We start from the raw sequence: 13,411 nt of genomic DNA on the forward strand, positions 1-13,411 counted from the left end.
CCTGGCTCACAGGTGGACCAGACTTCCAAGTCTTCAGGTCAGTGAAAAACATTTCGCTGTAGGAAGAAACCCAATCTAAACTGAGGGACAAGGGGAAGGCTGGGGCCTTTAAACAAGTTGTATCTGGATTGTGTTTCTGGGAGGAGCCTATAATTTCTCATGCGTAGGCCGTCCTGGAAGATGAGAAAGATAAGTTTGTCATGCGGTGTATACTAGCACGTTATGGCATAAACCTGCAGGGGCCCTTGATTTTTGGCCAGTTTACTACTGCTTAAACACTAGGAGCATTTAGCATTCATTTCAATGGGCAGAATAAAATTAGGGCCAATAAAAAATGACCACCAATTTACAAATGTCAAGCATTTTTCTTTACCAAAATGCTACTGCCAGGAAATGCATCTTGGAGGGATGGTCAAACATTCAAAGTGCTTTTGAGGCCTAAAAGCAATATTAAAGTTTTTTTTCTAATAACAAACATTAGATACTTACCTGCTATGTGCAACAGTTTTGCACAAAGTAGACTGGATCATCCTCTTCTTGGGTCCCATGCCAGTGTTTTCTCATAACAGCAAACTTGTCAAAATCTCCAATTACGTCCCTTCCGATGACTCCAGCAGCATTTATTGCAGATTGACGACTTGGCTATTTTTGCAGAACACCGGTAGCCTATACACTACACAACAAATTGAGTGTTTTACCAAAACACCAGCAAAGGAAAAAGTGTTCTTTCATTATATGGTGTACTGTAGTGTATAGGCTGCCGGTGTCCTGTGAAAACAGCCATGTCGTCAAAATCTGCAGTTACTGCTGCTGGAGAGTCACCGGTAGTGACGTTAGGAGATTTTGACAAGTTAGCTCTTGACAGAACACTGGAACTCATGGCCCCTCCCTCCTGCCAGATGCCCCCACAGCAAGCAGGTGTGCTTCCGATCCACAGCAGTTTCCATTCACACACAGACCCATGGTTTGGCCCCACCCTCACACACATCGCTGGATCAAGAGACATGCATGGATATAAAACCTTTACAACCACTTTAAGGCTGGGTTCACACTGTTGCGATGTCAGAATTCATACGAGATTCACACCGCATTGCTGTGCAGATCACATGCAATGCAAATTCAGCCAGATCGTATGGCTGAATTCACATTGCATTTGGACCAAAATAGTGCAGGCCTTTTTTGGTCAACACTGGAATCTGATCGCATGGGTGTTCACACTTATGCAATCCGATTCCTGTACCATTTCACAGTTCAGACTGCGAACCAATCTGGGGTGTCATTAACTTTGTATTGACACCCGCAGCAGTTCACCGAGGGCAGTGTGAACTGCCTGCGAGACATGCGATTCAGGAACCTGCACAGGAATCACACATTGCATTAGTGTTAACAAAAAAAAAAAAAAGTGTTAACAGCCTAAATGGGTAATCGGATATCTTGATCCACGGGTCACACCAATTAACCAACCTGGAAAACATGCAGCCTGTAAAGGGCTGAGAAAACTGACGCATTCTAACTTACAAAATGTATAAAAGATAAATAAAACATTTTAATTATATATAGCCTTGTGTGGTGAAACCATTTCAGAACACGCATTGTACTTGAAAACTTTATTGAAACAAGATCTCAAGAGTACAGAGGCCAGATAAAAGTGGGGAGCTCATTCAGCATGCAGTGCCCTCCACTTATCCAGAGGGCCCCGGCTAGGCATGTACTTGACACCGCAGCCATCAGGAACAAGACGTTTCTCAGCCACCATGTTCTCAAAGTCTTCAGCATTGAACTTTGTGAATCCCCACTTTTTGGAAATGTGAATCTGGAAAAAAGATTAGGGACACTTTAAAGCGACACTTTACCCAACAACTTGATAATTATCTTTAGCAAGGAACATACATTCCACATTAATTATGCTACCAAAATTAGTGGACGCTGCAAATTGCCTCCACCATTGCTCCTGTTTCTTCTTGCTGGAGACTGCCATTATGATGAAGTCCAGAGCCTCTGAACAGCAGTAAATCTTTAGGCTGTCAGCAGAATGGCCTCTACAAATTTGGCAGTGCATAAAAATGAAGAGCAACTGAGTATGTTTGTAGAGTGGGATGAGAGTGTACTACGGGGTTTTAACAAGTACAGACTCTTAATGTTTTACATAGCTATAGCGGCAAAGGGGGCCAAGATGGAGGCAAAGGGGGCCAAGATGGAGTCATCTAGCAGGACTTAAAGCGTTACTAAACCCAGGAGCCTGCATTCACTTTATCTGGTCTCCCACAGTACAGAACATAGAAATGAAATTTTAGTAAATATAAACTGCTAATACCTTCTCACCAGCAGTACAAGTCTTGTGACTTATCAAGTGTCTGGTTAGCACTTGTAGGAGTTTTCATTCTCTGGCTGTCCTACAAGGCTGCAGGACCTCAACCTGTCTGGACAGTGCTAATTGGCCCTGTGCTGATCACATGTATCATCCCAAGAAAAAAAAAAAAAAAACACACCAAACTGAGCATGTGCAGTCTCCAAAGGCTGTCTTGTCAGGAGATGGTTTGGGGACAGTGTAAATGGAGGATCAGAGAAGACAGGATCAAATAGCCTTTTCACACAATGTCAAGGATTAACCCCTTTGGTTCCACAGTGAGTATAACCAGCATGCTTTCCTGCATATACAGACTGATTTTACTGTTTTGGGTTTAGGAACTAATTTTCTGACTAAAGGTCATCTTTAACATCTGTAAAGAATGTTAAACCTATAGAATGACCCATTTATGAATAATCCTGCTGTATTCCCAACCACACCACTGCCTGCAACTGAATAACCCAGAACCATCAAGCAACTTCAATCGAGCAGCCGGGTCAACAAATTTTAAGTGAGACTCCAGTAGGGAAAAGGTTAGACAAGAGCAGAATGTTCCCAAAGAGGACATTACAAAAAAGTCAAGGTTCTACCCATCCAGTTTTTTATTAACAGCTGTGAATGAAGATCCTCAGTATGTAAAACCCAAATGTTTAAAGTCTCAACTGTTGCAAAGTTTATTTCCAGAGCCCATGCTAACAGCACTGGTGCAAGCCACCAACACTAGGCCAGTAACTTAGCCTGTTTGCATTCCTTAATTTGGCCATTGATATTGAGATTGCCATAAGGTTTCAGAGGCAGCCCAACAAGCTACTGAAGGAAAGCAAACAGCAAGCTTACAAGGCTGTCAAGAGACAATGGCTCAACCTGCAACAGAAGTACAATTACCAAAAGGATTTCTAGATGAGAAACTTTGCAATAAACAAAAAAAAAAAAAAAATTAACAAATCTGTATACAGCAGAACATACCCCCAAACCATACTAGATTAGATATTGGGTTCACACATCTGAACAGAAGCCTTAATCAGAAGCTAAAGGGACAGGACAGTACTGTGTAGTTGATAATCTGACTTTTCAGTTAGATCTGTTTACCTTCTGGCGGCCAGGGAACTTGAACTTGGCTCTGCGCAGAGCTTCAATCACATGCTCCTTGTTTTGGGTCTTAGTGCGGATGGACATTATGACCTGTCCAATGTGAACTCTGGCCACTGTGCCCTGAGGTTTCCCAAAAGCACCACGCATTCCAGTCTGGAGCCTGTGGAGGTAAATATGTTAGAATCTGAGGAAGTTGGCACAGAGGTGTCTCCAAGGCCCCTTAAAGCACTGTGCATAGGCAGCAAAGTACATACACAGCCAAGGATTATACTGTATGCAGCCATTGCACACCAGCTTCTGATTACAGCAAAAGTCGGTCGGCTTAATTAGCTGCAAGCTAGAAAATGCTTAAAGTAGACTATTTCACTAGCTGCTGGAAGAAAATGAAGACTTACTGTCAGAAGAAGCAAAGCACTGAGCTCAAATACTGATCATTCTACACTTGTAACATTAGCATGATTTTTGTACTTTTAGCCAAGCTGTTAGCAATATGATCGTTAATTTTCGCTAGTGACAGGTTATGTGCAGGTTCCTCTAGGCGTTCTGCCTTAAAAATATGGTGCCAGAACAGGTCTAACCTAACTAGCCCTACAAAGCTGGAATCTCTAAACTAAGCAGTTTCTGGGGAGCTTAAACTCTTAAAGGTATTGGCTTGGTTTCTGAGCCTAAAGGCCCGTACACACGTACCGATCGTCGGCATACAAACGTCGGTGGACGAAGGATCTGCCGATTGTACGCGTGTTAGTATGGTGCCTCCGACAGATGTCTGCGCACAATCCGCGGACAAAAGTCTTTCGTGCAAACATGAAAATATTTGTATGCCGACACCAGAACGGACGATTGTTCGCCTGTCAGTACACAATTCGGCCGACAGACCGCAGATTTGCAAGACTGGGCATGCTCAGAAAATAGAAAACACAGGGAAAGTTAACCATTACATGACATCACTTCTGCAGTCGGCGGACAAAATTCTTGTGCTGTCCTTGTGCTGTCTTTGCACTTTTCAGCAGACACCGACATCCCGGGGAGAAAAGAGGAACATTTGTAAGCCGACCATCGGTACGTGTGTACGGGGCTTAAGAGTTCACATCATCTATTATGTTTACCTATCAGCTCCAGCGCAGGATAACATTTTGTTGATGCGGATGACGTGGAATGGGTGGAGACGCACTCTGATGTGGAAACCATCCTTGCCGCAACTCTTCACCATGTACTTGTTTGCACAGATACGGGCAGCTTCAAGAGCTAGAAAGAATAAAAGTCTGTTAAAGTCAGAGAATAACTTCTGCTAAGACATTTTCTGTCAGCAGCAAAATGTCTCAATGGTCCCTTAGAGCACTTTGTATGGGTGAAACAAAGCACATACACAACCAGAGAATTGCTGTATGCAGCCATTGCACACCAGCTTCTGATAATGGCAAAAGCTGGTCGGCTTAATAAGCTGCAAATCCTATTCCGATACATTGTTTTATTATGTTAACCGTTCTTTGAAAGACCTTGAAAATCAATGGGTGAGCAATACTGGTGAAAGCATCATCCCAGCCATTTTGAAGTTACATGAGCATGTTGAGGGGCTTAACCATCTAATGAGAACTTTATAGCTTTTTAGAGATCCATTGGCAAAATTGTCTGTTGAAATACAAAGTGCTGTCCACTTTCCTTTAAACCACCTTCTTAGCATGCCATTATACAAAACAGGGTTGGTGGAAACATCTCAAACCTTTAACAGCAAGGTTGCGCACACGCAATGCTTGTGATAATGTCAGATGGCACAGATCACAGGTGAAATAAAATGAGCCAAAGTGGCTCTTTACCTGCTGATCGCTGTAAACCAAACAGCAAAACTGGTTTCATTTTCACTTTTTGCAATGACCTTTCAACCACTTATCCTTAGGTGGACATCAAATGACATCCTGAACTTTAAGTGGTCCTATCTGAATGATGCCAGCAACTATCATTCAGATATTTTTCAGCCGGCGATTTCCTCACATGCAAAAAGTAATCATAGCAGCTGTTTAGCCGCTTGACTGCTTTTACAGGCAGCAGGAAGGGATGCCCCTCCCTTCCGGCGCTTCTCCTGTGCAATCGGGGAGCCGGTTTACCATAGAGCAGGCCAGGGACCAGATGGCCCTTGGCCATCTGACTCTTGGGAGGCCGGCACAGGACGTCATAACCTCACTTCCAGCGCTGGCAGACACTTTTAGCTCAGGCTTTCCAGCATAGAGGAGAGATGTGTGGACTTATGGACCCAAGACTTATGGACCCAAGATCGCTCCGTAAAGAGGACCTGTCATACCCTATTCCTATTACAATGGACGTTTACATTACTGTTAAGAATAAGTGATCAAAAAAAAAAAGTATACTTTTTTAAAGTGCCCCATCCCCTCATGCTTCTACACAGAAGTGACCGCACTGCAGGTCATGCCCACACATGTAAACAGCATCTAATCCACACATGAGGTATTGGCTTGGGCTGGAAGTGGTTAAAGTTAAAAGCCAAGGTGAAAATTAATCTTCGTAAATAAAGCCCAAGGATTAATACATAATTGCACACAGCAAGCCTTATGGAGTGTTCCTCATCTAAAAAGATCCTGTCCCAAAGCCTAAAGTGGTTGAAAACAGACACGAAAATGAACAAATCATACTCCTATAGTGTATACTTGTCTCAATTAAGAGCACCAAGTCTTTTCTGTCTGCAATAATAAAGTTGACAGTTTAAAGCTCTACAACTTAAACAGTGGTGCAGATTATCCAGACAAACTTAGAGAAAACAAGCTCCATAGCTGGTTGGTCTTACCTTCAGATGAAAGCTGTTCGTACTCATCGGAGACCATGTGACCACATAGTGGGAATTCGTCCACCTTGGCCTTCTTACGACCCAAGTCAAAAATCCTGATTTTGGGATCTAAAAAACAAAATCAGCTACAGATAAATGGACATTGACACAATTTCTGTTTCTCTGAATATTGAAACTTAAATTTCTTGAAAATAGGCCAAACTTGAAATCCTATCAAGGACAATAGGACCTCCAAAAATAACATTCCTTATTAAAGACAGACATACAAGGCAAATACACTGAAGTGTAAATGACTTGAAATGGGATACTACAATTAAACAATATTTTAAAGGCAAGGTGCAGAAGTAGATTGACCAAATTCTGCTGGATAGATATAACTGGTCTCACCTCACCACAGCTAGTGCTGTATTAAACCAGGGAGCCTCAACATCAAAGTTCTGTGTGCATTTTGAAAAACCGGAAGTATAAGCGTGCACAGATCCTTTGGCATATAAAACACCCTGGTTGGTACTTAAGTTCTTTTTGACGTCTGTGTACAAGGGCCTTTCCATGGAGTGCCCAACATATCACTCCAAATAAAGCGATCACATTTAGAAATATGAAACTAGACACTATGGGCTTGACTAAAAGGCAGTTTTTTTTTTTTTAATTTTGGCTATAGGAAGGGAGGGTAATAACCCGTCAGTTTTTCCCATTTGTGTCCCATTAAGATTTACCTTTACTTCCTGTCCCATAGCCAAAACAGGAACTCTCCAAAGGATACCCCTTGGGACCCCAGGTTACTAGACCTAGCATCCCTGTTGGAAGGGCAAGTCTTTAACTGGGTGAGGGTCAGGGCACAGACAGCAATTAAAACCTGACAGGGGGTCTCATCACTATCCAAAACTAAAACTTTTGCTTTTAGTTAGAATTGAAAATCTCAGTCTGGTAAACTGACACCAAGGCCCAGGGATCCAACAGGCTAATGACATGGCTTGAGCTCTTATAAAGTTTAAAGCGTGAGTAGAGAAAAAAAAAATCTGTTGCAACTTACCTGGGACACCCCTACAGAAGCGAGACTTTGGGTAGGGCTTGTTTTTACAGTATCTGTAACTAAAAAGAATATCCATTTAGAACAGTGTACAAAAAAAAAAAAAACATTCCTGTAACATTTAACGGCAGTGTATGCGCTTATAATCCGCAATAGGAGCTGTAAAAACACTGGCACAATGTCCTTATACTTTAATACTCACATTCAATGCACTACATGCAGAATATTTAATAAATATCTGTAAAGTCATATTTGGGGGGGGCACATTAATGGCTCAGTCACATGGGTAAGGATGCCTGTACAGCATGCAAGAGCATTGTTGAGGCAGCCCCGTCTGCATGGCCCTAAATGCAGACAGTTTGGGGTCACGCACAAATGCCTGTCAAACTCAGATGTGTGGTCAAGTCTGTAGAGCTGCTGCATCTCCACTGACTAACATGGCAGCCAGCACATGCCACTCCATACTGCTCCAGATGCATAATAAAAAGGCTCTTGCACACTGTACAAATGTTTTCGCCCATGTTAATGAGCCCCAATACACCTTCTAAGCTACAGTTTAGGGGGCCATGAACTAGGCTACACTTGTGTCCCCATAAATTTACGCCTAAAGCAGAATGCAAACTTACTGCTTTTAAAGCCTTCTTTCACTTATTTATGGATCATGTTACACGTTCCACCTGTATTTAGGGTAGAACATTAAACCTGTTCCAGTATCCTACACATCCTTACAGATGGCTGCTGGAGGACTGACATGTTGGCACATCGGGGGCAGTTGCAAGAACTCTGAAGCGACAACCAGCTCCCAAGGATGTTAAAAGGGGGACATGGGACCCAGCATGTGATGGGGGATCAAAGGACCACAGCAGGACAAAGCCTCAAAGATTACCTGAAAACCATCTTTTAGAAGGACTCCAGAAACAAGGAAGTGTGGTTGTGCTGCAAGCCTCAGGATTTTGGCTTAACAGCTGAGATTGTTTTACACTTCTGATCTTATGGCCAAACTCATCCTCTCATAAGGTGTCCCCCAATAACTAGATGGCTAAAGCGCAAGGAGGAATAGGTGCTGGCACTACAAAATACAAGCAGAGCTCTGCAGTGACATTAAAGAGGACCTAATGTCAGACTAGCTCCTGCTATTTAAGCTGAAGCCATGAATTAATGTAACTTTTGAGTGCTCCAGGTCCCACTGCAAGGGCTAGATACACATTAAAGAGGAATCAAAGTCCTGTGGTTAAAGTGCCTGCTTGGTCCCAGTATTTAATGCAAAAGAGGCATGCAATGTTTCTTCTGCAATAAAACACCTACCGTCTTCTGCGGGGCAGCTGTTTACATCCCAGGCACAGTCCCTACACGCCAGGCTGACCGACACCTGCGCAGGCAGGACACCCCGCAATGGGTAATGAAGACTGCCAAAGCCCAGCACCCAGAAGATGCCAGTGCGGGATAGATTGTTGAAGGCAAGTTTAGCTTTGCTTAAACACCAGGCGAGGAATAAGATTTAATACTTTCTTCACGCTTCACTCCTCCACTAGGGGCGGTCCCTCACTGGAGTCCTGTACATTGCAGGACTATTGACCTTACATTGTACTAGATTACTTCATACACCCATCTAGTAGCAGAGGTTTAAGGAGACTGGTCACAGACAGGGGCATGCCAGAGCTTTACCCCTATAGTCAAGTAGTGTAGGGGTAGTTTTCTGTAATCCTCAGAGAGCTTTTAAGTAGAATTCCAGCCTAAACCTAGCTAGTCTTAAATTGTAAAGGCAGAAGGCTTTATCCTAATGCAACGCAGAGTAAACTCCTTAGCGGTATTCCTGTGTGGCTCGGGGTTAAATTTCAGTACCAAAAGCGGTAACCCCGAGCCACACTCAGGATTACCCCAGACTGTTATTCACCTTCCCTGCGATCCCCCGCCATCCTCGCACTCTGCCCGGCCGATTGCTGGCACTTTCCTGCCAGTTCTCTTCCCTGTGAGCGTTGCGACGCAGGGTGGAGGAACCAGCTGCAAATTCAAAAGTGTAAATACACTAAATGACATGATACAAAGCTGTGATCCTAACGGATTACACTGTATCATGCCATTTCAGCACATGATTTCACCTGGATACTTTTACACTGCCCTGCCTGTGCTTTTCCAGTGCTTTGTGCCTGGAAATTTTTTAACGACCATGGCGTGCAAAAAGCGTTTTTTTGCGCAAAGCGCTTTTAGACGAACTGGAAAACAGCGAAAGCGAAACTGAGTTACTTGAAGAACTGAGCGATTCATGGGAAAATTCGTCATCAGGTACGGAAAGTGATGACAGCGACGATCCTGGTGTCTGTTTCTGGCACATAGCTTGTGGAGTTTGGGAAGTATATCAAATGATTCTTCACAATTTCCAACGGAGCGATGTGCCAGGAAGACCTCAGAATCATTGCTGTCACTTTCCCTACCTGATCACGAATTTTCCCACAAATCGCTACCGCTCAGTTCAAGTAACTCAGTTTAGCTGTCGCCGTTTTCCAGCTCGTCTAAAAGCGCCTTTGCGCAAAAACAACATTTTGGACGCCATGGTCATTCCCAATTTCGAGGCACAAAGAACTGGAAAAGCACAGGCAGGGCACTGGAAAAGGCACCAGGTGAAATCTTGTGGTGAAATGGCACGATACAGTGTAATCCGTTAGGATCACAGCTTTGTATCATGTCATTTAGTGTATTTACATTTTTGAAATTGCCACCAGTTCCACCCCCTGCGTCGCAGCGCTCACAGGGAAGGGAACCGGAAGACAGGTGCCAGCATCAGCCGAGCACACAGGACGACGGCGGGGGATCGCAGGGGAAGGCGAGTTTCAAAATGTACAAAACAGATTTCCATGCAAAATGATACCGCTTTCAGCACCTAAAATTTGAAATAATCATACCGCCAGGGAGGTTAAAAGCCTTCTGTGTGCAGCAGCCCCCCTCATGCTTACCTGAGCCCTATCTCTGTCCAACTATGTCTACGAGTCCCTTGGCCGTTCAGGACTCTCCCTCCCGATTGGCTGAGACAGCAGCAGCATGCCATTGGCTTCCGCAGCGGTCAAAGTCAGTTAGGAGAAGGGAGAGGTAGCAGCTCCGTGACTGAATGGACACATGGAGCTGCAGCTCAGGCTCCCCCATAGCAAGCCGTTTGTTGTGGTGGCACTCGATAGAGGGGAGGGGCTAATAGCAGCAAAGAAGGACCCAAGAAGGAGGATCCAGGCTGTCCTGTACAAAGCCAACTGCACAGAGGTGGCAAGTGTCCTTCGACCTCAAACTTGCTGGCTAACCTGTCTAAATTTTTTTTATCCATTTTCATCCCACTCCAGTCACATGACCCGGCTCCCGTGTCAGCTGCAGGGGAGAGGCGGAAGCACTGACTGCTGCTGGACATGGAAGCCTATGGGTGATGTCATGGCTTACAGACATTCCCAGCTGTCATTGAGCGTTCTCTCCCCTGCAGCTGCCACAGAATCACGTGAACAGACAATAAGTATACACCTTCTTTAGATAGGTTTGTCAGTATAGTTGTTAGGAGCGGGGAGGAGGACATTAAGACTAGAATTTGACTTTAAAGGGTGAGTCCGCCCTAACACAAATCCCTGCATCTATAGACCTCCACGATCTAACACTCAAGCCCTGTAAAGAAGAAATCAGTATACCTTCCTTTTTTTTTAAGCCAATCCAGTCTCCAGCAGCGGAAGCTGTGCCGAGGACACGGCTGACAATGGCAGGGAAATGAATGGGGAGTGACGTCACTCATGGACTTACTATAGGGCTTCTGTTAGCTGTGTCCTCTGCACCCCCCTCCACAGCGAAGCCACGGATGACAGCTCAGCGTGGGATCGGGTCAGATTGGCTTAAAAAAAAAAAAGGTATGTATACTGATTTCTTCTTTACAGGGCTAGATAGGCTAGTGTTAGATTGTGAATGTCTGTAGATGCAGGGATTTCAGTATTCCTAAAAGTGGAACTTCCATTTACCTGCCCCCCACTGCTCTCTGGTGCCACATCTGGCACTTTTTGGGGGGGTGGATAGGAGGAACTGGTACCCGTTTGACAAGTACCCTTCCCCACTTCTGGGAGACATCCCTGTGAAGTTCTGCCCCCATCCTCCTTCCCATGCCGCCGAACCAATTAGAATGAGCAGCACGCAGTAGGGAAATGGTTATGAAGCTGAAAGGCTTCATTGCCAGGTTCCTTTAGAATAAATGACGGCTGCCGATCTGAAAATCGGCTGGGGTGCTAATATTGCGGGCTCCCTGGACAGGCAAGTGTCATAATATATTAAAAGCCAGCAGCTACAGCATTTGTAGCTGTGACTTTTTCCCACAGCTGGAACACTTTAAGGTGGATTTCTACTTTAAGAACACCCCCAAATTTTCTTAATTGGGGGCTCACTAGAGTATCAGCAGCTGCACCCTTGGCCTCACTCCTCTGACTATAAAAGGGGGCAATTTGCTGTGTAGGCCTGGAAAGCCAAGAGTGTTTCCTACATATGCTTTTGTTATGAATTAGAGGGACTCCCCCCATCACAGCAATAATCAGAACACCCCCCCCCCCCCCCAGAGGTCTCAGCAGGGCCAAGGTTTGATTTTCTGCTCACTTCGTTATAAATCATCTTCCCCTCCCCCATCAGTGGAGCCCCCCAGTAATATCTCCTGAGCCATGGAGGGTGAGAGATGAGCGGCCTCCCCTGCCCGGAATAGGCCCGCTCCTCCCATGCTGGCGGCTCAGACTCTACATGGATGCGGCCTGGCCGGCACATGGCGGCTACTCTCCTCGGATCACTCACCAGCGAGCGGGTCTGCGGCCCATGATGGCGCTCGGTACCTGTACACAGGAGACACAAGGAGAAAACACCGGTCAGCGGTCTGCCAGGAATCCCCTACCACCCCCCGCACACCGGCTCCCAGGCCCAAACCGCCATCTCACTCACCTCGCCGACAGCAAAGAGGAAGCTAGGGCGCCTGCGCACTCCTTTATAAACGCGCTCCGCCCCTTCTATACCCACCTGACCTGACGTCTTCTAGAAATGACACCGAACGCCAAGTGAAATGTAACACTGGTGGCCATTTTGTTGGAGTTCAATCTCTGGACCCAGTGAGTCAATGTCGACAGAAATATGTCCTCCCACACCAACCTCTTGTTACACGCTGCGCTTTTCCGCCCTCGTCTTCGAAAATGCACACAGAAATGTCTCCCTGGGCGGCCATTATGTTGGAGTCCAGCCTTTTAGCGGAAAGCTAAAGCTTTATCCTCACAAACACATTCCCTGTTATGGCGACACAATGCTACACAGCTGGATACAGAAGCTCTATCATCTTTACAAACTGTTTTAACCACTTCAGCTTCAGAAGGTTTACCCCCTCTCATGACCAGGCCATTTTTTCGCAATATGGCACTGCGCTGTTTTAACTGACAATTGCGTGGTCATGCCACACTGTACCCAAATAAAATTGAAGTACCCCCCCCCCCCCCACAAATAGAGCTTTCTTTTGGTGGTATTTGATCACCTCTGCGGTTTTATTTTTTTGCGCTATAAACAAAAATAGAACCATCATTTTGAAAAAAAAAAAATATATATATATATATATATAAAATCTAATGTAGCACTGTCCCCTATAGGACTGCTGATAATTATGTTTTCTGAATTCCCCTGGGTTACCTTTAGCAACTGCAGACATCCCAAGTCTCCCGCGACTTGGCGGGCGGCTCACGGACACCCGCAAGCGTCGTGCGATCTCACGGCTGCGGTGGGAGACTTCGGATGTCTGCTGAGCCAGTGACAGAGCCGCTGCTTCCTGTATAGTTCCGGCTCTGTCACAGGCGGAGTGATATGAAATGCACACCGCCTGTGACAGGAGCCACAGGAAGCAGCGGCAGAAGATCGGTCTGTGCAATCTGTCCTCCTCTACCCTCCTCCTACAGAGATATGAGGTAATAATGCTGGTGATTTGTGAGGAGTACAATCCTTTCCAGGTCATATCTGTGGTGCTTCCTGCTTCTGGGAAGTTGTATTTGTCATATTTTAGAAATCTTATATGGCTCTAGAAGGTGTAGTGATATTGTCTGTAGTGTCCTCAATGGTGCAGGCATCTTGGTACCTGTCACATAGGACCTCTCTTCCTCCTGTAGTACAACTTATT

The 13,411-nt window shown here is 45.1% G+C and overlaps 1 protein-coding gene across 1 annotated transcript; it reads right to left on the bottom strand.

Annotated features, from left to right (window-relative positions):
* Nucleotides 1-1,592: 1,592 nt before the first annotated feature.
* On the bottom strand, nt 1,593-12,156 carry RPL10 (ribosomal protein L10). The gene is made up of 6 exons (XM_082263785.1): nt 12,058-12,156; nt 7,270-7,328; nt 6,237-6,344; nt 4,546-4,684; nt 3,437-3,599; nt 1,593-1,813 (listed from the first exon to the last, which is right to left on the bottom strand). Exons 1-6 carry the CDS (start codon nt 12,078-12,080, stop codon nt 1,658-1,660), a joined length of 648 nt encoding a protein of 215 aa, XP_082119911.1. The 5' UTR covers nt 12,081-12,156; the 3' UTR covers nt 1,593-1,657.
* Between the last annotated feature and the right edge of the window lie 1,255 nt (nt 12,157-13,411).

The sequence above is a fragment of the Pelophylax lessonae genome (assembly GCF_965119305.1).
Source record: "Pelophylax lessonae genome assembly, chromosome: 7".
Taxonomy (NCBI): domain Eukaryota; kingdom Metazoa; phylum Chordata; class Amphibia; order Anura; family Ranidae; genus Pelophylax; species Pelophylax lessonae.

Excerpts from the sequence above, each read along its gene's own strand:
- RPL10 (XM_082263785.1), bottom strand. The coding sequence starts at position 12,080 with ATGGGCCGCAGACCCGCTCGCTG. Across the intron at positions 6,345-7,269 it reads CTTCTGTAGGGGTGTCCCAG|ATCCCAAAATCAGGATTTTT; the intron begins GTAAGTTGCAAC and ends TTTGTTTTTTAG. Across the intron at positions 3,600-4,545 it reads TCCTGCGCTGGAGCTGATAG|GCTCCAGACTGGAATGCGTG; the intron begins GTAAACATAATA and ends TTACCTCCACAG.